Below are 26,475 nucleotides of genomic sequence, written 5' to 3'. Positions count from 1 at the left end.
TGTTGTAGGCCTGATCTCCGACAACATCGAGACGGCCTACCTGGAGGAGATTAGGAACCTGGAGACCTGGTGCCAGGAGAACAACCTCCTCCTAAACATCAGCAAGACTAAGGAGCTGATCGTGGACTTCACCACAAAGCAGGCGAGGAATTACAAACCCCTCATCATCAGTGCCACGCCAGTGGAGAGAGTGGACAGTTTCCGATACCTGGGTGTCCACATCACTCAGGACCTGTCATGGTCCTGCCACATCAACACCCAGGTTAAGAAAGCCCGTCAGGGTCTCTTCTTCCTCAGAAGACTTAGAGACTTCCATCTGCCACTGAAGGTGCTCAAGAACTTCTACTGCAGCACCATCGAGAGCGTCCTGACGGCAAACATCTGCACCTGGTTTGGGAACAGCACCAAGCAGGACAGACGAGATCTGCAAAGAGTGGTGCACTCAGCCGAACGCATCATTCAATCAGAGCTCCCTGACCTGCTGTCCATCTACACCAAGCGGTGCAAGTCCAAAGCTAAGAAGATTATGATGGACCTCTCCCATCCCAACAATGGACTCTTCTCACTGTTGAGGTCTGGGAAGCGCTTCCGCTCCCTTAAGGCCAAAACAGAGAGAATGAGGAGGAGCTTCTTCCCCCAGGCTATTCGGGCCCTGAACCAGGTGTAGGACTGTACTCTCCCACACATCACATCACCACACGCACCACCACACATTTCCTATAATTTCCTATAATTTATAATCTTTATAATCTCTCTCTGCTGTTTGCACATTTTTATTTATTTTTATTTTTATTTTTTACTGTTCCTAAGTTAATTTGTAAATTTTGTAGTAAATTGTAAATACTGTAATACTGTAAAACTTTTTTTCTGTCATTTAATGGTCGGGCATTGCGCAGCTACAAGCATTTCACCCCCATGTCATACTGTGTATGGTTGTGTGTGTGTGTGACAAATTTGAATTTGAAGGAGAGCACAGCTGGGAGTAATCAGGCTGGACGAGACAAGGGAAGCAAGACTAGAAACACTCACATGAGACGTGGACCTTCAAAGTAAAACAGGAAACACACTGACTGAACTCAAAACATGTAAACTTAACAGCAACTGAGACAGAACATAGGGAGCAGAAACATGGGACAGAAAGGCAAGGTAGACACAACATGAACATAACGACGCCCACAGGGAAAGAGCAAAACAGACCACCAAAGCACAGGACCTCTTTGAAAAATAAAATAGGAAACAATGAAACACTGACATGACTACATGGACTTGACAACATAAGAAACAGACATGAAACACATGAAGGATAAGGGAGACTTAACACAAGGGTTGAAAACACAAGAGGAATATAATAAGCAAATGAACATAGAAAACTAATGAGCTTAAACATGCACTATAAACATTAAAATGAACTAAAACTCAAAACGCTGGGTCATAAGACCCAGGATCGTGACAGTGAGGTTAAATGAAAGGAGGAAGTGGTCAGTTATGGGGATTTCAGTAGCAGAAAGATTCGAGGGAGTAAGACCAGAACAGCAGACCAAGTCCAGGGTGTGTCCTTTAGAGTGAGTGGCAAAGTCGATAAATTGTTTAAATTCAGAGCCTTCGAGACAAGAGGAAAAGTCTCTGGTGAGCAGACGGTCATTATTATCCATATGAATGTTGAAATTTCCCACCAAGATCACATTTGGGGAGAGAGATGAAAGATGGGTTAGTAGATTAGCAAAGTCACTGAGGAAGACAGGGTTAGGTTTAGGGGGGCGGTATACAGTAGCTATGATGGTGGGAATGGGTCCAGTCAGCTCACATGCAAAGCACTCAAGGGAACTAAAGGTATCAAGATTAACTGGCAGGACTTTCAAGTGTTGGCGAAAGAAGATCGCGAGACCACCCCCACGACCTATGCAGCGAGGTTTAGAAAGGTAAACAAACCCCGGAGGAGTAGATTCATTTAGCTGAGAAAAGTCATCAGGTTGTTGTCAGGTTTCAGTTTAGCAGAAAAAGTCAAACTTACGGTCAGATAGGAGGTCTTGGATGAGAGGCCCCTTATTTGTCAGTGAGCGAATGTTTAAAAGACAGAAGTTGAGTGGAGTATTTTCTTTTTTGCTAATTGCGGTCGGCGCCCTGGGCAGGTGGGCTAGAGATCGGTGGTTGACAACCCGATCAGGGTTCCTGCGAGGGCGGCGAGTAGCAGACCAAAACGATTTAGTTCCATTGGAGTTATGGAAAATCCTGCGGGACCCGCGATGGATGTATCTCCGGCGAGGCTGGGAAGTGATGTCTGGGTGGTAGTGGAGCTCCGCCGGCGACGGGAGCGACAGCTGCCCGCGAAGGTGCTGGAGCTCAGCGGCTGTATAGCGGAGCAGACCAGCCATAGGATGGTAGACGAGCGTCAGGAGAATCCATAATAGTGCCGACCAGCTCAGGAACATCTTGGGCCACATCTTCGATTATGTGGAGGAAAAGGAGCCGAGCCAGCCGGAGCGACGAACAGGTAGGCTAAAATAGCTCAAACAGTTAAGCTAGTGCAGCTCACTGAGAAGACGACGTCAGAGCACATTCAGCTGAAATAGCAGATGTTGAGGACAAGCGTTGCAAATCAATCCCTGGCAGAGATCGATCTGGTCCTGAGTGTGAATGTCCCTGTTCATTCAAATCTGAATCCAAATAATCGAAAATGTACCGGTGAGTAGCTCAGCCAGGCGAGCGTTCACTCAAGCCGGAACCCAATTGATATTGATATGATAGTGGTTAAAAGATATAGTAAGGCTATTATAAAACCGTTTACGTACATCTGTAATTTATCATTTCAAACTAGTCGATTTCCAGACAGAATGAAAATAGCAAAAGTTATACCCCTATACAAATCTGGCAACAAACACCATTTCATAAACTACAGGCCGGTCTCTTTACTACCTCAATTCTCAGAAATTCTTGAAAAACTGTTTAACAACCAACTGGACAAATTTATAGATAAACATAAACTACTCACTGAGAGTACGGATCAAGCAGAATTCAATAGAATACATCACAAATTTCTTAGACAAAAAGCAATATGTGGCTGGGTTATTCAAAGACTTGACAAAGGCATTTGACACTATAGATCACAATATATTAATAAGAAAACTGGAACGTTATGGTGTCAAAGGGGTAGTTTTAAATTGGGTCCTGAATTATTTAAGTAAGCAGTTTGTGAAATTAAATGGTGGTTGCTCCTTATGTATGGACATTGCTTGTGGTGTACCCCAAGGCTCAGTTTTGGGCCCAAAATTCTTCAACTTAAACATTAACAACATCTGTAAAGTGTCCAAAGTATTAAAAATGGTTCTCTTTGCTGACGATACAAACATCTTCTGCTCTGGTGATGATCTGCAGAATTTATTGGAGGATATGACTAATGAAATAAGTAAAGTGAAGTTCTGGCTTGATAAAAACAAATTATCATTAAATTTGAATAAAACTAAAATGATGTTATTTGGAAATAGTACTTTAAATACAATGCTAAGATTAAACTAAATGGTGTTGATATTGAAAGAGTCAGGGAAAATAAATTTCTGGGGGTAATAATAGATGAAAAACTGGAGTGCTCACGTAAGATATATTCATTCCAAAGTATCACGAAGCATTGCAATACTAAACAAGGCAAAGCAGGTATCACACGGGACATCACTTCATATTCTCTACTGTTCACTGGTTTCACCATACTTAAGCTTTTGTGCAGAGGTCTGGGGCAACAACTATTAAACCACATTACTTTCACTTTTTACTCTTCAACAAAAAAAGCAGTTCGAATCATCCACAATGCAGGTTATAGGGAACATACAAACTCACTATTTTTGCAGTCTGAAATATTGAAATTTGCTGATCTAGTGAAATTCCAAACAGCACAAATTATATTCAAAGCAAAAAAATAAGGAACTGCCAGATTATATTCAGAGTAAGTTATAATTTAAGGGGTTTTTGTAACTCAAAACAGGGACGGTACGTACAACAGGAACAAGCTTTTGTGTTTCTGTGCATGGAGTGAAGCTGTGGAACAGTTTGAATATGAAATTGAAGCAATATCCAAACATAAAACAGTTCAAAAAGAGTTATAAAGATATGATCTTCTTGAGCTATAAAGAAAAGGGAAAATGTTGAAATTAAGTGAATTTAGAAAACTTCATGATGTGATATTATAGTATATATTATATCAGAAATCTGTTCACTATTTTTATTACAGATTATATCAGTAAGTGACTAAATATTGACTGATAACTTATGGCAAGGGGGTGGGATTAAATAAGTGTGTACTTCTTCCCTCTCCCTTTCGACATGTAACTGAATCAGACCAGAAGCAATATTGAAATGTATTAACTTTATTTTGTATAGTATCTTTTTCTCAGATTTTCTTTGCTAAATGTACCTGTATATTGTTTACATGACTGAAATAAATTAACAAACAGGCCCAAATACAGGAGAAGGACAGCTGAGAGTGGAAAAAAATCACAAAAATAAATACTGCCAGATTTTCAACTTCGGTCTACAAGAAAATAAGAAGATCATGGGATTAGCCTCGATTGCACTTTGGACCTATTGACGGGATGCGCTCCGTCCCTTGATGCATGTACACTTTACATTTCTGGTTGGGCTGCTTGGGTACAAAGTAAGTTTCATCATCAGATGATGAGCTTCATGTAAACATCTGCATGGAAACTGGATGCCTGGACTTCTCTGCTTACTTAGACCAAACCAAACCCTGAATTTGAATCAAAAAGATGTACTAACAGTGTAGCGCTGTCTTTCTGGCGAAAAGATGAGACGTGTTTCTGGTTTCATTTCTTTTTGCTGTTGCTTTGCTTGCTGCAGTTTAGTATCTGCAGCAACAACAGAAAACTTTGATCACACAAACAAGACTCACACAGAAAATCAAGGACTGAATCAGTCCAGCCATGTGCCCAAAGTTTCTCCTCTCTCCTTTTCCTAACATATTTTCCTTGACCACAGCAAGGTCACGGAGAGGTGGATAGGAGAACTGATGAGGAGTTATTAAAAGACAAGAGTGACACCATGCTGAAGCTACGATGTGCAGAAGATGGACAAAAAAACATCTTACTTCACCACAACATGATCTAACCTTGTTGTTTCATGCAGGTCATTTAAATGAGACGCATGTGTGAAAAATATCCGTTCAGTACAAAGATCGGAAATTTAAAGAAAAAGTTACACTTTGGGTCAAATTTACTAACATCTGCAGCAAAAAGTGTTTAATGTTAAAAAGCTGCTGGATTTACTGAAGAGGCACAGTGTCAGTTTTGTAACTGAAAGTTGTGAACAGGAATATTTTTGCAGCTAAATTTATGGCTTAGCCTGTGAGTTTGTAGTTACACTTATATGTGTCAAATAAATGTGAATAAGAAGTCTGTGGCACACAATTTATTGCTTTTCAAAAATGTCCTTTATGCACATTTTGACTGGGACGGCTCGTGATCTGAAGGTAAATAATGTTTTGTGCTCTTCAGCTCATTGTGCCGGTCACCTGTTCACATGCATTTAGTGTTTATAGGGTGGAACAGTTTGTAGTAATGCCACGCTCCTCTTGATGAATCTGCACCTGAGTACTAATCCTCAGACCCTTTGCTCAGCAATTTCTACCCAAAGAGTTATTTGTGATATAAACAGCATGTTGATTTTTCTTCAGCCTCATTTTTCTTGTTTGGAAATCAGCAAAGGGCATTATTACTGCAAACTGATTATATCGAGCCTTAAACACACCTGACTTTATATAAATGTGCGTTCTTCATGCAAAGCAACAACTCAACAAGAAGCAGTTTTTATTCCAGCAGTGTGATGTTCAGAGTTCAACAGTGAGCTTAGAAACTGTTAAAACTCCAAATATGACAGCAGGTTTTGGCATGAATAGGAAAATACAGTTAAAATGAACATTTGCATGATCTGTGCCACTTTATTTATTGTGTTAATGGTTTTCATGAATGGAGGCCCGCTGCAGTGAATTATGGAACAGCATCTTCTCATCTTCTGTTAAATTAGATTTAGATATTTTTATTTCAGAAATGATTCCTAACAAAAATGGAGAATATAAAAACACAATCAAAGCAGTAACGTCCATATTATGAAGTGTTTGCTGTATCAGACAATCACGTTTATTCACAACAATGAAAACAATATAGTGCAGATGAACATGGTGCTGTAATGAATCTGCTCTGAAACACAATAACAAAATACATTTTCCAAGAGAGATGATAATGATTCACATCAGAGTGAAGAACGAATACATTTACAACTGGTTTCTAACATTTATTATAGATCGAACTGATCACTGATAGAAACAGAAGAATATTCAAAATGATGCTCTGAGAGATACATGAATGAGATATGGATAAACATCAAATCACATAAAACAAAAAAGCACATAATCATTATAACTGAAATAAAATATGAGCAGAAATAAACAAGAATTAAGTCGAAAGATAAAAAAAGGCAAAATGTTTAAAATATATAATCATATAAGAGACTGAACCGTCCAGTCAGGTCACAGATTCATATCTACAATAATATTTTTGTTTGTTTTTGTTTTGATTTCTTCACTTCTATGTATTATTATTATTATTATTATTATTATTATTATTATTATTATAAGCATATTAAGTGTGTGTCTGAGCTGAAAGCTGCTCTCCTCTCCTGGTTTTCTGTGTCACACAGACCACAACAACACAAAGCATCACCTGCAGACTGCTGAGCAGTATCCACCTGACTCTGTAGAAGGTCGAGTAAACCCCAAAGGGCTCTCTGTAGATCAGAACAAATGTTTCTGCTGACAAACACTCTAACTTTAAATTATAACCTGCACACACATACTCTCCTGCATCTTCCAGTGAGACATTAGAGATTATCAGGCTGTCATAGGAACAAGTGATTCTATTGTCCCTGCATAACTCATCTTCGTACACAATTTTGCCTTCTGTTTGGATCAACTTCATGAACATAACGCCCGAAGTACTATTTTTCCAATCATCAGAGCATCTCATAGTGACTTCATCTCCCTCTGAGAAAACCTTTACTGCAGGTGGACCAAATTTAGGGCACACCAAAAGCCAGTACAAATGACTTACTGTTTCACCTACACAGTAGTAGGCACCTGAATCATTTAACATTAGTGATGGAAGTACCAGCGAGAAGTTTCGACCAATTTCTTGATCAATAGGAAGGAACCTGGAACCTGCTTTCTTCTTCCAAACTGGGGGCTGGTCATGAATGGGGTCCATGAAGGGACACTCCAGCACAGCTGTGTCTCCCTCTGAAGCATAACGTTGCTTTACGTGTTTGATCAAATGTACAGAGTAAGTGCTCACACACTGCTGTTGGTTCATCACCAGGCAGATGTAAACAGTTTGTTGTTCATTGAAGACATGAAGAAGTGATGTGTTTGTCACCTCCAGGAAACTTTCTTGGACTTTATTCACCTTCAAAATTCTGTCTTTGAAAATACTCGGCCTGGCTTGTTGCCACTCCTCGTAATGTCTGATCCAACGCACCGTCAGATTCTCACCTGCTCCTTTACATTGTACGTCTACAGTGTCTTCAGGACTTGTGATATATTCTTCCTCCCTTACTGTCTTACACACAGTCAGGCTGATGTTTCTCTCATATGTCACGCTGCCCTGAGTCCAGCACACTTCTTGGTACAGTCCAGAGTCTGAGTGGGTCAGGTTGTTGAGAGTAAATGAAGGAGAACCATGAAATGTCTCAGGAAATGAGAGTCGTCCTGTCAGGTCTTCATGTACTGTGAAGTTTCTGTTCCAGGGGTCAGAGATGTTCCACAGGACCAGAGTATCTTCACCAACACGTCTGGAGGTGATGCAGGAGCTGTTTTGATCTGGGCGCTTGAACTGTAAAGAGCCTCCTTCTTCTCTTATGGCGATAAATTCTTCTGCATGAATGTTGCTGATGAGAGTGAACAGCAGGGAGAAGCAGAGCTGTGCGACTGCAGCCATCCTGCTCAGAGGTCTCGTGGTGAGTGTCGTACAAGCACTGACACTGCTCGCTTCATGAGCTTCCTGTTTGTGGTTGGAGGAGGAACGCCACTTCTTTATCACATCATCAAGGAACACTTTGAAGCATTTGGCTCGATATCACGCCGTATATCTGCTTTCACTCTTCACAGGCCAAAGTGTGGACACGGTTTTTTTATACTTCGTTGCATGGGTCCAGGGGTATCAAACATGTGGTCTGGAGCACAGAACCGGCCAGTCACAGTGTCCAATCTGAACCATTACAAGTGAGATAATGTCAGCTTTACCACACAGCCATGAATATTATGAAAATGTAAAAGTCCTTTCTAAACTATTTCAAACTTTTTGAATAGTTTTTTAGTTTCAAAAACAACTAAAAAATGTTGTTTCTTATGTGATCCTTCATAAAACATCACATATTTTCCAACATAATTCAGGGTTTGGTTTGGTCTAAGTAAGAGAGAAGTCCAGGGCGGTTTATCCTTCAAGCTCGGGTCCTCTACCAGAGGCCTGGGAGCTTGATCCCCAAGGACCCCAAGAAGGGACCAGTCCCCTCCAACTACCGACCAATAACCTGCCTCAGTACTACATGGAAGCTCCTGTCAGGCATCATATCGGCTAAGATGAACAGGCACATGGGTCAATACATGAATGGAATGCCTAGAATTGTACAAGATCAATGGGACCCTAAGAGCCTTCATCAGAAACTCAATGGGGATGTGGTGTACAACACTAGAGGCCAACTCCAAGCCCATAGCACAAGTCACCATCAAGTGCGGGATCTACCAAGGAGATGCTCTGTCCCCACTGCTGTTCTGCATAGGCCTGAACCCCCTCAGTGAGATCATTAACAAGACTGGCTACAGATACAGACTACGGAACGGAGCAGTTTTCAGCCACCTCCTGTACATGGATGACATCAAGCTGTATGCCAAGAGTGAACGAGACATCGATTCACTGATCCACACTACCAGGATATACAGCAATGACATTGGAATGTCGTTCGGGCTGGAGAAGTGTAGTCGGATGGTAACAAAGAGAGGGAAGGTAGTCAGAACTGAGGGGATTGAACTACCAGAAGGCAACATTGCAGACATAGAGGACAGTTACAAGTACCTGGGGATCCCGCAGGTGAATGGGAACCATGAAGAGGCCACTAGGAAAGCTGCAACCACCAAGTACCTGCAGAGGGTCAGGCAAGTCCTGAGGAGTCAGTTGAACGGTAAGAACAAGATCCAGGCCATCAACACCTACGCCCTGCCCTTTATCAGGTACCCTGCTGGGGTAATAGGCTGGCCAAAGGAGGAGATAGAAGCCACTGACATCAAGACAAGAAAGCTCCTTACCATGCATGGAGGGTTTCACCCCAAGTCCAGCACCCTGAGGCTGTACGCTAAGCGGAAGGAAGGGGGTCGGGGACTGGTGAGTGTCAGCACCACAGTCCAGGATGAGAGAACGAACATCCACGAATGCATCACGAAGATGGCCCCAACTGACAGCGTGCTCAGTGAATACCTCAGGCAGCAGAAACCCAAGAAAGAGGAGGGAGACGAGGAACCGTCATGGAAGGACAGGCCCCTGCACGGTATGTACCACCGGCAGATAGAGGAGGTGGCTGATATCCAGAAATTCTACCAGTGGCTGGACAAAGCTGGACTGAAAGACAGCACAGAGGCACTAATCATGGCAGCACAGGAACAAGCTCTGAGCACAAGATCCATAGAGGCTGGGGTCTATCACACCAGGCAAGACCCCAGGCTGTGTAAAGATGCCCCAGAGACAATCCAGCACATAACAGCAGGGTGCAAGATGCTAGCAGGCAAGGCATACATGGAACGCCATAACCAAGTGGCCGGCATAGTGTACAGGAACATCTGTGCCGAGTATAACCTGGAAGTCCCGAGGTCAAAATGGGAAATGCCCCCAAGGGTGGTGGAGAATGACCGAGCTAAGATGCTGTGGGACTTCCAGATACAGACGGACAAAATGGTGGTGGCTAACCAACCGGACATAGTGGTGGTAGACAAGCAGAAGAAGACGGCCGTAGTGATTGATGTAGCGGTTCCCAATGACAGCAATATCAGGAAGAAGGAACACGAGAAGCTGGAGAAATACCAAGGGCTCAGAGAAGAGCTCGAGAGGATGTGGAGGGTGAAGGTGACGGTGGTCCCCGTGGTAATCGGAGCACTAGGTGCGATGACTCCCAAGCTAGGCGAGTGGCTCCAGCAGATCCCGGGAATAACATCGGAGATCTCTGTCCAGAAGAGCGCAGTCCTGGGAACAGCTAAGATACTGCGCAGGACCCTCAAGCTCCCAGGCCTCTGGTAGAGGACCCGAGCTTGAAGGATAAACCGCCCGCAGGGGCGTGCTGGGTGTTTATATATATATAGATATATATATATATATATATATGGCTAATATAAATATACATTTGTTTTATTTTTATTTATTTTTTAATTACCTCTTCATCTGCTTTCAGCTGCACAAACTCAAGTCTCACATATCAGTGACAAACCACAGTTGTGCTGTTGGAGCATCCACAGCCTCTGTGTGAGTGCACTGCAACATCATGACATGAAGAACACTGGACACTTGAACCCGCTTTCAGTCTAACTTTAACTTTTTATCACCAATAGACAAGTTGGCAAAATGTAACACTCAGAACATGGAGTCAACAAATAATACTAAAATGTTTAATTATTACTACATTACCTTTGACTAAAACTCTTGTTTGCGAGCAGCTTATTGATCTTGATAAAGACGTGCTGCTTACTTGTGTAAAAACAGTGAAATATAAAAAGTGTTTACTAATTTGTACCAACGTGAGAGAGAAATGGATCTGAAACCACTGAAACCAGAGTGTTTGCAGACACACAGATAATGAAGACATGCTGCTCGGAAATGCTAGATACAGATAAAAATGGAGTGTGTGTGTGTGTGTGTGTGTGTGTGTGTGTGTGTGTGTGCGTGTGTGTGTGTGTGTGTGTTTGTGTGTGTGTTTGTGTTTGTGTGTGTGAGTGTGTGTGTGTGTGTGTGTGTGTGTCTAACTGCCTCAGTAATTATGGACCTTATAGTCCTTACAAACACTGTTTCACTAACTTCAGTAAACATTTTACATACATATGTCCCACCGTGAACGCAGCGGTGCACGAGCCACTGCAGTGGAGCTCACGTACAGCTTTGTGCTTCAGACTGTTATCACACACAAACAATCAATGCAGGAGAAATAGCGCGTGCACGTGGTAGATGCCGTCATTTACACAGTGCTTCATGCAGGTGTGATAACGAGACTGTTTGACTGCTGCAGGAGAAGATTGTTGATTTATGTATCTGTGCATTTTCAGATTTTTGTGTTCCAGCTGTTGTATGTTTGTTTTTTCTTACAGGTGCAGCAGTTGGTGATTGTGCATTTCTATTTGGACTCTATTCTTTTATTACATCTTGCACTACAACCCCCATGCACCAATGCCGTGCACCGGGTGTGGTAGGCCTTTGTGTTGCTCAGTGAACGGAGTTGATTCAGCACAGTCCTCCAAGCTATGTGCAGTAAACGTACTATCGTCAAGTACTGATTATTATCCACTTTTTATACTTTTTCTATTTTTTTGCCTTTTTGTGTCATTTCAGATATTGTGTCAGTCACTGTTCCCTCTGAGCACGTGAGCAACCGTGCACTGCTAACACAGTCTCCACTGAAAATCAGCAAAATAAAATAAAGACATGTATTTACTTTTATTCCAATTCAGGCTTGATTTTTTTTGTGCGCAGCGCAGATTTTCTGTGTGGGGAGATCGTGTCAGCAGTGCGCGACTGTTCACGCGCACAGCTTTATTACTTCCAGGCTGGATTATTGCAATTCATATTATCAGGATGTCCTAAAAACTCGGGTTCATTATGACATCTATAAAGAGAAACTTCACAATTATTATTTACAACTGAGGAGTGCAAGAAGGTCCTACTTCTCTGACATCATCACCAAAAAAAGCCATAATGCTCGGGTCTTATTTTCTACAGTTGACAGGCTAACAAACCCTCCTGTGTCAGTGGCAGCTGAACTTCGACCACGGCCTGCAATGACTTCGCCAAATTCTTCACAGACAAAATCCAAAAGATTAGACAAGCAATTGATACATCAACAGCAGATCCAGGACATGTACTGTGTCCACCAAAAAACTGTTTAAACACCATCAAACAGTTTCACCCTATTAACAGCAACGACCTGGAGGACATCTTAGATCAACTGAACTCCTCCTCTTGCTGTTTAGATGTCCTGTTTTTCAAAAAGGTCTCAAAGACTTTGGAGTCAGACCTGTTACAGATCGTCAACTTTTCTTTAATGTCATGTGTGTTTCCAGAACCACTAAAAGCTGCTGTAATTAAACCTGTACAGAAAAAGGACAATCTTGACAAGATACAAATGAAGAACTACAGGCCGATCTCAAATCTCCCATTTTAAAGTAAGATCATTGAAAAAGCAGTTTCTCAACAGCTCAATTACTTCTTAACACAGAATAACTGCTATGATGCCTTCCAGTCAGGTTTTAGACAGAACCACAGCACTGAAACTGCTCTGACCAAAGTGTTTAATGACACATGTCTGAATACAGACAGTGGAAAAATGTCAGTCTTAGTTTTACTGGATCTCAGTGCAGCATTTGATACAGTCGACCACAACATATTACTCAAACGACTGGAGAACTGGGCAGGTCTTTCAGGAACTGTACTAAACTGGTTCAAAACATACTTAGAAAACAGGAAATACTTTGTATCAACAGGTAACTTCACATCTGAGCAGACAAGTATCACATGTGGAGTTCCCCAAGGCTCCATCTTGGGACCCCTTCTGTTTAACATTTACATGCTCCCACTGGCACAGATTATAAAGTACAACAAAATAAACTATCACAGCTGTGCAGATGACACACAAGCAGTGTTGGGAAGGTTACTTTTAAAATGTATTCATTACAGATTACAGATTACATGCCCCAAAATGTATTCTGTAACGTATTCCGTTACGTTACTCAATGAGAGTAACGTATTCTGAATACTTTGGATTACTTAATATATTATCATGCTGTTTACAACTACATGAATGTACTATTGCTGTGATTTATTACTGTTACTGAAGGTCCGCGGCTCCGAACCGTAATAAAGGGACCTCTGGCTAATATGTCGGGTTCGTGTCGGCTCGTAGCTGAAAACTAGCTTTACTTTGTTGTCTGGGTCAACTTTGCTAGCAGAGACAGAGAGAGGCGTTGAAAGGCTGCTCCAACAGAACTTATTGTTTCAGAAGAAAACACGAACACGGTGTACAGTCGAGTCTTAATAGCTTACTTACAGCTGGGCTCGTCAGGCTCTCTTCTTGGCTGCAGTGGTTATTATTATATTTACATGCTTCCAGCTCCCGTTTCTGCTCGATGACAGCTCGTACTTTTCCTTTTTCTCCCTCCCTCGCTCACAGACACATAACGTGTATGGCAGTCCATTCTCCCTGCAGCACGGACTACACTGCCCATGATGCTACATTCTTTAGAGCTATACCTGTAGCATTCTGCCTGTTAGCTTAGCACAACAACAACAAAAATTCCTCTCTCACCCAGGAAACACGCAGAGAGAGAGCGTCACCCTGTAACCATGGCAACCGTAACGCTGCCTGGAACAACAGAACGTAGCTGTCAAACAAAACCCAAACAGTCCTGACCCGCCACAATATGAAACAGGGAAGTACCGCCGTGTAATCCATTTATTTCAACAAAGTAACTGTATTCTAAATACCACCTTTTTAAACGGTAACTGTAACGGAATACAGTTACTCATATTTTGTATTTTAAATACGTAACGGCGGTACATGTATTCCGTTACTCCCCAACACTGCACACAAGTATATATCACAATGTCAGCAGGAGACCGAGGCCCTGTTCAGGCTCTTGGTAAATGCATTGTGGAAATTAATGACTGGTTGTGCCACAATTTTCTCCAGCTAAACAAAAACAAAACGGAGGTAATAGTCTTTGCAGCCAAAGAAAAACGATCACAGGTCGCCACAGAACTTCAATCTATACACCTAAAAACCACAAACCAGGTGAGAAATTTGGGTGTAGTGATGGACATAGACCTAAATTTGTAAAAACACATTAAGGCAATAACAAAGTCAGCTTACTATCACCTCAAGAATATTTCAAGGATAAAAGATCTGCTGTCTCAACAGGACCTGGAAAAACTAGTCCATGCATTCATCTTTAGTAGGCTTGATTACTGTAACAGCATCTTTACAGGTCTACCTAAAAATCAGTCAGACAACTACAGCTCATTCAGAGCTCTGCTGCTCGAGTCCTCACTAAGACCAAACAAGTGGACCACATCAGTCCAGCTCTGAGGTCTTTACACTGGCTGCCTGTCCGTCAGAGGATAGACTTTAAAGTTCTGATGCTGGTCTATAAAGCTCTGAATGGTTTAGGACCAAAATACATCAGTGACCTCCTGACCCAGTATGAACCTTCCAGATCCCTCAGGTCATCTGGATCCGGTCTTTTATCAGTTCCCAAAGTCAGAACCAGACACGGAGAAGCTGCATTCAGCTTTTATGCTCCTTATATCTGGAACAAACTCGCAGAAAGCCTCAGATCAGCTGAAACACCCATTTTATTTAAATCCAGGTTGAAGACTCACATGTTCTCAGCTGCATTTGAATAAAGCACCAAATCCGCGCTGTTTTACTTTTAAGCTTAAATTCTAAAACTTACATTTTATCTACTGTTCCTTTCTTTTCTTTTTTTAATGCTTTTTATTTGTTTTTATTTTTTAATGTCTCTGTAAAGCACTTTGAATCACCATGTTGTTGAATTGTGCTATATAAATAAACTTGCCTTGTCTTACACTATTAGTACATCTCAAAGATACTTTCTTTCTCAGGAAGTCACATGAAGAGTAATAGATTACATCTCTCACAGTATCAGACCAACCAGCTGCTGTGGAAAGTCTTTTTTTAGACACAGAGATAAAAATGTTTGACTGAAAGCTGATAAGTGAAAACTGAGAATTTAGAAGGAAATATTTTCATCTGAGGATCTGATTAAACTGTCACACTAATGTTTATATTTTTTTAAACAAACTTATTGATGAAGACACTCTGGTCCTGTGGAACATTTCTCACTTTGGGAAGAGAGTCCCCAAAATACATGAAGATGTGACGGGACGAGTCGTATATTCAGTAATTCATTATTCTCCTTCATTTACTCTCCATGAGCTGACCCACTCAGACTCTGGACTGTACCAAGATGTGTGCTGGACTGAGGGCAACGTGACATATGAGAGAAACATCAGCCTGACTGTGTGTAGGACAGTAAGTAAGGAAACAAGAGAATCTGACGGTCCAGTGGATCAAATATGAACTGACGCTTGATGAAGATTTCAGGACTGAAGGTTCTGGGTATCTTTTGATGAATGACAGTAGAAGGACACATTTCCTGAAGGAGACAAACATGTCAACACTTCATGTATCGAACATAAAAATGAACACAGTATACATTTGCCTGGTGATGAACCAACAGCAATGTGTGAGCAGTCATTCTGTACATTTGACCAAACAAACAAACGTCATCTATCACTCAGTGGGAGAGACAGCTGTGCTTCAGTGTCCCATCAGTCATGACCAGCCCCCAGTTTGGAAGAAGCGGGACAAACTTTTCCAAGAAGGCAGTCCAAACTACTCGCTGGTGCTCCCATCATTGATGTTAAATGATTCAGGTTTGTACAGCTGTGAAGGTCAAACCATAAAACAATGGTACAAACTTTTTGTGTTCCCCAAATTTGGTCCACCTGCAGTAGAGGTCTTCTCAGAGGGAGATGAAGTCACTGTCAGATGCTCTGATAAGAGAGAAACAACTATGTTGTCCATTTGGTTCATGAAGTCGATCCAAACAGAAGGCAAAATTGTGTACTCTTTTATGTTTCACGATCCACATAGAATCACCGCTGAATCAAATCAAATCAAATCAATTTATTTATATAGCACTTTTCACAGGATAAAAACCACAAAGTGCTTCACAGTAATATAAAACAGAAATACATAAAATACATTAATAATAAAACACAGCACAAATCTAATTAAAAGCCAATCTAAATAAATGAGTCTTAAGCTGCTTTTTAAAAGAATAAGTAGAATCAAGGCAACGTAATGATGTAGGGAGAGCATTCCACAACCGGCGGGCCACCGCTCTAAAAGATCTATCTCCTCTGGTCTTAAAACGAGTTCGTGGGACTACCAACAGCCTTTGATTAGAAGATCTCAGGCTGCGAGAGGGAGCGTGGGGTTCTAAAAGATCAGAAATGTAAGCAGGGGCATCACAATTCAAAGCTTTAAAAGTCAGTACCAAGATTTTAAAATGAATTCTAAAATGTACTGGAAGCCAGCGTAATGAATGTAACACTGGTGTAATGTGCTCTCTTTTCCGTGTCTAGTTAAAAGCCTTGCAGCAGCATGCTGGACTGACTGGAGACGGTCAAGATTCCTTTTGCTCAAACAAAGAAAAAGACTGTTACAATAATCTAAGTGAGAAGAAATAAAAGCATGAATAACCATTTCTAACTCAGACTTAGACAGCAAAGTTCGCAGTTTGGAGATGTTTCTTAGCTGAAAAAGGCAGTTCCTAATTAACTGGCGAGAGTGTTGTTCTAGGGACATGGCAGAATCAAAGATCACACCAAGGTACCTGAGACTCAGGTGAACAGATGAGCCAAGAGAACCAAGATGCTGTTTGATTAGAGATATCTAGTTGTCGGGGGCAATAATTAATGTTTCTGACTTCTCAGAGTTCAACTGTAAGTAGTTGTCACCAAGCCACTGTTCAATGGAAGCTAAACATTTTATTAAAAAGGACAGTTTATGGACTTCCATCGGCTTAAAAGAGCAATAGAGCTGAATATCATCAGCATAGAAGTGATAAGACACCTCAGGGAACTGCCTAATTATAAGTCCTAGAGGTAACATGTACAAAAGAAAAAGAATAGGACCCAGAACTGAACCCTGCGGTACCCCACATCTCAGATCTTTAGAATGTGACATAAACCGACCAGACACACCAACTACGTCCCGGAGCCTGTTAATCAGGATGGTCAATGGTGTCAAAGGCAGATGTCAAGTCCAACAAAACCATGACTGAGGATGCTCCGGAGTCAGCTGACATCATAATGTCACTAGAGACTTTAAGTAATGCGGTTTCTGTTGAGTGACTTTTACGGAAACCTGACTGAAATTTGTCATAAATTTCATGTTTTTCTAAAAAAGTGGTAAGTTGATCTGCAACTACTTTTTCCAGAATTTTCGATAATAATGGAAGCTTAGAGATAGGCCTATACTTCTTAAGCTGAGTTGGATCCAAACTGCTCTTTTTTAATATCGGCTCAACAACAGCATGTTTACAGAATGGAGGGACCACACCTGTTAAAAGAGAGGCATTGCATATCTCTACAATAGAGGGGCCAATGACAGAGAGAGCATTTTTAAACAGCCCAGCAGGTAGAATGTCATTTGCACAAGTGGTAATTTTCATTTTATCCAGCAGGAGTGAAAGGTCATGTATGGTCATTGGGTTAAACACTGACAGTAAATGAGGGGGAGGTGACCCAGAGACACAAACAGATGGTATTGAAGAACCAATGCTCATACGGACATGATCAATTTTATCCACAAAGAAATTCAGAAACTCATCACTCTCAGATATAGATGTCACAGGTACTCGGTGGACCACGAGGGAAACAATAGAGTTTATGGAGTCAAACAGTACCTTGGAATTTCTCTTGCTTGATTATATTAACTGAGAAAAATATGCTGATCTGGCTGTTTTTATGGTTTCATGTAAGGAATCCCAAAGTTCCCTAAGGTGGAGCCTGTGAACTTCGAGTTTGGTTGATTTCCAAAGACGTTCTACTTTTCTACAGATTCTTTTGACCTTCCTTACATCATCATTTATCCACGGATGAGCTCTTTTTGGGGCAGCAATGACAGATTTCATAGGTGCCACTGAATTTAAAATCTCCAAGCAGTGATTATTAAAACACTGTGTAGCAACATCAGCATCAGTGCAGCCACTAATCAAGACTAATGAAGACAGACTGATATTCTCTAATGTCTCACTGAAACATGCAGGAGAGTACTGGTGTACAAATATGAAATCAGGTGATGAGTGTGTGTCAGCAGAAAAACCAGTTCTGATCTACAGAGAGCCCTTTGGGGTTTACTCGACCTTCTACAGAGTCAGGTGGATACTGCTCAGCAGTCTGCAGGTGATGCTTTGTGTTGTTGTGGTCTGTGTGAGACAGAAAACCAGGAGAGGAGAGCAGCTTTCAGCTCAGACACACACTTAATATGCTTATAATAATAATAATAATAATAATAATAATAATAATAATAATAATAATAATAATAATAATAATAATAATGATGATGATGATGATGATAATAATAATAATAATAATAATAATAATAATAATAATAATTGTCTTCCATATTTCCAACCATATCCATAATCACATACTGTGTATGCTACCATTGTATATAGTGTATTATCTTACTTATTTTCATTGATTGTACTTATTGTATTTTTTTATTTCCTTCTGATATCTGTACCTGAGCTGAGGTGACGCAAAAATTTCCCCGTTGTGGGATCAATAAAGTCTTATCTTATCTTATCTTATCTTATCTTATCGTATAATAATATCATCATCATCATTATTATACATAAACGTAACAAGATGAAAATAAACAAAACCAAAAATATTATTGTAGATATGAATATGTACCTGATTAGACGCCTCGGTCTCTTATGTGATTATGATTTTATCTTTTCACTTATATAATGATTATGTGCTTTTTTGTTTTATGTGATTTGATGTTTATCCATATCTCATTCATGTATCTCTCAGAGTATCATTTTGAATATTCTTCTGTTTCTATCAGTGATCAGTTCGATCTATAATAAATGTTAGAAACCAGTTGTAAATGTATTCGTTCTTCACTCTGATGTGAATCATTATCATCTCTCTTGGAAAATGTATTTTGTTATTGTGTTTAAGAGCAGATTCATTACAGCACCATGTTCATCTGCACTATATTGTTTTCATTGTTGTGAATAAACATGATTGTCTGATACAGCAAACACTTCATAATATGGACGTTACTGCTTTGATTGTGTTTTTATATTCTCCATTTTTGTTAGGAATCATTTCTGAAATAAAAATATCTAAATCTAATTTAACAGGCTGAACGTTGATGCTCTTCTGTCAATGACTCCATGATGATTTTAAATTTTAATAAACACACAATCCTCATATTTCAGTGCAGGATGTAGAGCAGAGTATATCAGTCAACTGGATCAGAGCTCATCAGCATTTTGAACTTAATATGCAGCCAACACACTTTAACACGTGTCTGATGTAGAGTGAAACATATCATGGAAAAATGGAAGACGAGAGAAGCTGCACATGGTTATCATCATTTATTTATTCATTTATTTTTTTGCCTGTCCCATTTGGATCTTTAGCCATCAGAATTGTTGTTTGAAGGCCAAGAAAGATGCCATCTTGGTCCATTTGATTGACCTTTATTATAATTGTGTATTTATTTTATTATCGGTTGTTACAGACGGGACAGACATGACTGGGGGATAGGACAGGGAGAAGGAAAGAATGAAAGAAAGAGAGGGAGAGAAAGAAAAACAGAGGGCAGAAGAGATGATGAGAAAGGGGGAAGGAACAAAAAGAAAAACAAACACCTGGATCACCTGTATGGAGAAAAAAAACAGAAGAGAAATCAAACAAAGAGCAACATAATAAATACATGTTATCATCATTTATTATTATTTTTATTTTTCTATTTTTGGTGGTGGTAAAGTTTAAATTTTGTTTTGTTTTTTTAAAATATTTTATTTTAATTAATTAAAATGTTTTAATGAAAAACTATGAATTTTTTTAGCGTCATTTTTTAAAATCTTCTTACTTGACGATAGTACGTTTACTGCACATAGCTTGGAGGACTGTGCTGAATCACTCCGTTCACTGAGCAACACAAAGGCCTACCACACCCGGTGCACGGCATTGGTGCATGGGGGTCGTAGTGCAAGATGTAATAAAAGAATAGAGTCCAAATAGAAATGCACAATCACCAACTGCTGCACCTGTAAGAAAAAACAAACATACAACAGCTGGAACACAAAAATCTGAAAATGCACAGATACATAAATCAACAATCTTCTCCTGCAGCAGTCAAACAGTCTCGTTATCACACCTGCATGAAGCACTGTGTAAATGACGGCATCTACCACGTGCACGCGCTATTTCTCCTGCATTGATTGTTTGTGTGTGATAACAGTCTGAACCACAAAGCTGTACGTGAGCTCCACTGCAGTGGCTCGTGCACCGCTGCGTTCACGGTGGGACATATGTATGTAAAATGTTTACTGAAGTTAGTGAAACAGTGTTTGTAAGGACTATAAGGTCCATAATTACTGAGGCAGTTAGACACACACACACACACACACACACACACACACACACACACACACACAGACACACACACACACACACACACACACACACAGACACACACACAGACACAAACACACACACACATGCACACACACACACACACACACACACACACACACAGACACACACACACACACACACACACACACACACACACAGACACACACACAGACACAAACACACACACACACACACACACACACACACACACACACAGACACACACACAGACACAAACACACACACACACACACACACACACACACACACACACACACAGACACACACACACACACACACACACACACACACAGACACACACACAGACACAAACACACACACACACACACACACACACACACACACACACACAGACACACACACAGACACAAACACACACACACACACACAGACACACACACACACACTCGCACACACACACACACACATGCACACACACACACACACACACTCCATTTTTATCTGTATCTAGCATTTCCGAGCAGCATGTCTTCATTATCTGTGTGTCTGCAAACACTCTGGTTTCAGTGGTTTCAGATCCATTTCTCTCTCACGTTGGTACAAATTAGTAAACACTTTTTATATTTCACTGTTTTTACACAAGTAAGCAGCACGTCTTTATCAAGATCAATAAGCTGCTCGCAAACAAGAGTTTTAGTCAAAGGTAATGTAGTAATAATTAAACATTTTAGTATTATTTGTTGACTCCATGTTCTGAGTGTTACATTTTGCCAACTTGTCTATTGGCGATAAAAAGTTAAAGTTAGACTGAAAGCGGGTTCAAGTGTCCAGTGTTCTTCATGTCATGATGTTGCAGTGCACTCACACAGAGGCTGTGGATGCTCCAACAGCACAACTGTGGTTTGTCACTGATATGTGAGACTTGAGTTTGTGCAGCTGAAAGCAGATGAAGAGGTAATTAAACAAATAAATAAAAATAAAACAAATTTATATTTTTATATCTATATATATATGTGTGTGTATATATATATAAATTAGTTTGTGTGCTGCAGCAGGCCCTGTACTGATGAGGTCCGCATGGTTCCCTCATTTAGATCCAGGCAGACTTTGAGGTCATAAGTCATGATGTGAGCTGTTAACTTTTGGATTAGCTTGTGTGTTATTGCACTGAACATCTCAAGAACTTCAATGTTCTTTTATTTATTTTCAGTGTTGGGGAGTAACAGAATACATGTACCGAAGTTACGTATTAAAATAGAAAATATGAGTAACTGTATTCCGTTACAGTTACCATTTAAAATGGTGGTATTCAGAATACAGTTACTTTTTTGAAATAAAGGGATTACACGGCCGTCTTTTCCTGTTTCATATGTTCGGCTATGCCCTCTCTGTTTTTGGTAATTCCATGCCGACAGAAACCCCCAAAAAAACACGCATTAAGAGGCTCTAATTGTTAGGATGCCTTTTTGAGTTTATTATATTATTTATAATTTCTAGTCTTTGGGTTTTCGTTAGAGTCATGTCTTATGGTTTGTCTCTGTGTAATCCTTAGTTGCTGTCTCCCCTGTCTGCTATATCCCCGTGTCCAGTCAGTGTCTGTGTCTGCCCTGGTCCCACGTCTCTGTTCCCTCTGTTGTAGTGCCTGCATGTGAGTCTGTGTCTTTTGTTCAGTCTGTGTTATGTGTTTCCTGTTTTACTTTGAAGGTCTCTGTCTTATCTCAGTGTGTTCAGTTTACGCTTCCTTGTCTCGTCAGCTGTGTTTCCCTCCTGTTGTCCATTCCCTGATTGCTCCCTCTATGTATTTGAGCCCTGTTTTTCAGTTTGTCATTGTCACGATCTACCGTTTATCTTGCTGTGTGTTCTGTCAGTCTGTTTGTGTAAGCTTATTTTTGGATACTCAGTTTTGTTGCTTTTTGGAGTTTAACATTAAAGCTGTTTTGAGTTTAAGTTTTGCCTCCGAGTGTCTGCACCTTGGGTCCTCTTCCTGTCTGCACACAGCCGTTCCATAACAGAAGATCGCGACCATAACATGGACCCAGCAGACTCCGTGTGGTATCGGCGACCCGCAGTTTCTGCCTTCCTCAAGGAGAGCGAGAGGCAGGAGGCTAAGCATGCCCGGGAGCTCGAGTCACCTTTCTATGGTTCACGTTTGGCTTGGGGAGGGCCCCGCAGCCTCCAAACTGCCATGGCTACGGCCGAGCCGGCGCCTATGCCTCCGGCGATCAGATTGAGCACGTGCTCATTCTCTCCAGTCGCTACACCTCCGCCTCCACCCCTGGATTACCAGTCCGACAAGAGGGTTAAGCGGCGGAGGAAGAAGGATTACGTGACGCCGGACGTTAGACTCCACTGCAGTCCTTTGCTCTGTTTTTGGGTCTGCCATGTTCTGAGCTTCACAAACTCTCTGCTTCCTCATCGCAGCCTGGTCTTTTGGAGGATTCGCAGCCCAGTTTGCCACCTCCCACTTTCCGGAGAAAGCGGCGCTCACGCGGTCGCCACTCTGTCTCTGCTGAGCCACTCCCCGTGGTGAGGTATAATGACTGTTTTCATTCTGCTCCCTCTGAGCTGGAAAAAGACAATCATGTGCACACTGTAAATTCTGAGACTGTGAAAACTGTTCAGACTGTTAGACGTGGTGGTAGGAAGCTAAAAAACATAGAGGAGTCTGTGTTTGCTGAGCCTGCTCCTTCACACCGTTGTGTTCCTGCTCCCAGCGCTGGGCCAGCATTCCCCTGCACCTGTTTCAGTGCTTCAGGTGAGGGAGGCTGAGGTCCAGCTGGTCCCTGCTCCGGTGTCCAGGCCGGCTGAGCCTGTCGCTGCACCCATGCCAGCTCCTCGGGTGGGGACGGCAGCTGCCCAGCCATTGACGGTGCCTGTCCCGGCTCCCAGTGTGAGGATGACCGGGAACCAGTTAGCTCCGGCACCCGTACCTTCTCCTCGGGTGGGAGTGGCTGGTGTCCGGCAGGTACCTGCACCTGTTTCTGACCTCGCTGGAGGCTCAGGTGAGCCCGTCCAGCAGTTTTCTTCAGGTTCTGGAGGCTCAGGGGAACTAGCTCAGCTTACTGCTAATCCACCACCTTACCCACCATTACTACCATCTTTACAACAGTCGATACATATTAAACTTCTCTCCGTAGCTCAGACTTTAGCTCACCTATCAGCTCAGTCACCTGCTCAGTTCTCACCTCAGTCATTTACTCCACCGCCTGTTCCTGCTGGGGGGTCCGAGGGGCCCGTCCAGCCTTCGCCTGCCTCCGCTGGAGGGTCCGAGGGGCCCGTCCAGCCTTCGTCTGCCTCCGCTGGAGGGTCCGAGGGGCCCGTCCAGCCTTCGTCTGCCTCCGCTGGAGGGTCCGAGGGGCCCGTCCTGCCTTCGTCTGCCTCCGCCTGAGGGTCCGAGGGGCCCGTCCAGCCACCACCTGCGGCTCCCACGCCGTCGCCTTCAGCGCCACCACCTGCGGCTCCCACGCCGTCGCCTGCAGCGCCACCACCTGCGGCTCCCACGCCGTCGCCTGCAGCGCCACCACCTGCGGCTCCCACGCCGTCGCCTGCAGCGCCACCACCTGCGGCTCCCACGCCGTCGCCTGCAGCGCCACCACCTGCGGCTCCCACGCCGTCGCCTGCAGCGCCGCCCTCGTCTGGTCCAGCCTCCGAGTCTTTGCCCTCGTCTGGTCCAGCCTCCGAGTCTTTGCCCTCGTCTGGTCCAGCCTCCGAGTCTTTGCCCTCGTCTGGTCCAGCCTCCGAGTCTTTGCCCTCGTCTGGTCCAGCCTCCGAGTCTTTGCCCTCGTCTGGTCCAGCCTCCGGGCCGGCCTCCTGAACCTTTTCGAGACTGTTGCCTGGGCCTCTGCGCCTTTCATGGGCTTTTTGTCTGTTTTCTTTTGGACTGTTGCTGGGCCGCAGTGCTGTTGTTTTGTTCTGTTTTGGGCTTTTGCTCCCTGTATTTTTTGTCTCTGGCTCAGTGTGTTTGTTTCATTTCCAGGTTCTTCCTTTTTGCTGCCATCCTCCTCTCCTACTTGCAGGTCCTCACAGTGCAGGCTTGCTGCTGCTAAAACTAAACAGAGCTCCCTGAAAGGCACAGCCAATCACATTGGCCATATTTGTCACATGAGGTAGAGAACGTAATTTAAATCTTTCTTCACCGCTGGTTGAACGAGACGTTGACAGATTGTTTTTTTCTTTCTATCGTGTTTGTTTTTCTTTACTTGAAGAAATCAAATTATTGGTGGGGCCATGCCCCCTCTGTCCATGCCAAATCTACGCCCTTGGCCTAGTACATGGTTCTGTTGTTGTAATGATGGTCATGTCATCCATGTAGGCCCTAATGGGAGGAAGACGAAGGCAGTTAGGCAGTTTTGCAATCTTGGCTCAATACGCACGCGCGCGCGCACACACACACACACACACACACACACACACACACACACACACACACACACACTCCATTTTTATCTGTATCTAGCATTTCCGAGCAGCATGTCTTCATTATCTGTGTGTCTACAAACACTCTGGTTTCAGTGGTTTCAGATCCATTTCTCTCTCACGTTGGTACAAATTAGTAAACACTTTTTATATTTCACTGTTTTTACACAAGTAAGCAGCACGTCTTTATCAAGATCAATAAGCTGCTCGCAAACAAGAGTTTTAGTCAAAGGTAATGTAGTAATAATTAAACATTTTAGTATTATTTGTTGACTCCATGTTCTGAGTGTTACATTTTGCCAACTTGTCTATTGGCGATAAAAAGTTAAAGTTAGACTGAAAGCGGGTTCAAGTGTCCAGTGTTCTTCATGTCATGATGTTGCAGTGCACTCACACAGAGGCTGTGGATGCTCCAACAGCACAACTGTGGTTTGTCACTGATATGTGAGACTTGAGTTTGTGCAGCTGAAAGCAGATGAAGAGGTAATTAAAAAATAAATTGAAATAAAACAAATTTATATTTTTATATCTATATATATGTGTGTGTGTATATATATATAAATTAGTTTGTGTGCTGCAGCAGGCCCTGTACTGATGAGGTCCGCATGGTTCCCTCATTTAGATCCAGGCAGACTTTGAGGTCATAAGTCATGATGTGAGCTGTTAACTTTTGGATTAGCTTGTGTGTTATTGCACTGAACATCTCAAGAAATTCAATGTTCTTTTATTTATTTTCAGTGTTGGGGAGTAACAGAATACATGTACCGAAGTTACGTATTAAAATAGAAAATATGAGTAACTGTATTCCGTTACAGTTACCATTTAAAATGGTGGTATTCAGAAACAGTTACTTTTTTGAAATAAAGGGATTACACGGCCGTCTTTTCCTGTTTCATATGTTCGGCTATGCCCTCTCTGTTTTTGGTAATTCCATGCCGACAGAAACCCCCAAAAAAACACGCATTAAGAGGCTCTAATGGCGGTGGATCAATCTCGCGGCCCATGTCACCCTACTTGCAGCCCACATAATGACGTGGAGAAATTTTTTTTTCAATTATTGTTCAAAAATTATTTAATATAAAAGCAACAGGCAGACTGTTCCAGGCATAGCCCTAAAGAATGTAGCCTCATGGGCAGTGTAGCCCAGTTGTAAGTAAGCTATTAAGACTCGACTGTACACTGTGTTCGTGTTTTCCTCTGAAACAATAAGTTCTGTTGGAGCAGCCTTTCAACGCCTCTCTCTGTCTCTGCTAGCAAAGTTGACCCAGACAACAAAGTAAAGCTAGTTTTCAGCTACGAGCCCGACACGAACCCGACGTATTAGCCAGAGGTCCCTTTACTACGGTTCAGAGCCACGGACCTGTTTTATATACGCGCAGAATAGTTTTAATATGAGATCGCTGCTAAAAGTGCAGCCTTACCTAATGTCCACCTACTGTTACTCATTTATATTAAGATTTAAACATCTAGTTGGTGTTGGTATGGTGAGTAGCCTACAGTAATAGTAACAAATCACACAGTAATAG

General features: G+C 42.1%; 1 protein-coding gene across 1 annotated transcript; it reads right to left on the bottom strand.

Annotated features, from left to right (window-relative positions):
• Positions 1 to 2,134: 2,134 nt before the first annotated feature.
• Positions 2,135 to 7,991, bottom strand: LOC148099713 (uncharacterized). The gene is made up of 2 exons (XM_087851699.1): positions 6,723 to 7,991; positions 2,135 to 2,347 (listed from the first exon to the last, which is right to left on the bottom strand). The coding sequence occupies exons 1-2, from the start codon at positions 7,989 to 7,991 to the stop codon at positions 2,135 to 2,137; spliced, it is 1,482 nt and encodes a 493-aa protein (XP_087707825.1).
• Between the last annotated feature and the right edge of the window lie 18,484 nt (positions 7,992 to 26,475).

Source organism: Neolamprologus brichardi, chromosome 14, assembly GCF_056152115.1.
Source record: "Neolamprologus brichardi isolate AB-2024 chromosome 14, ASM5615211v1, whole genome shotgun sequence".
NCBI classification, from domain to species: Eukaryota; Metazoa; Chordata; class Actinopteri; order Cichliformes; family Cichlidae; genus Neolamprologus; species Neolamprologus brichardi.
The sequence above is the reverse complement of the archived record's forward strand: the minus strand, read 5'-3'. Positions and strand labels throughout refer to the sequence as shown.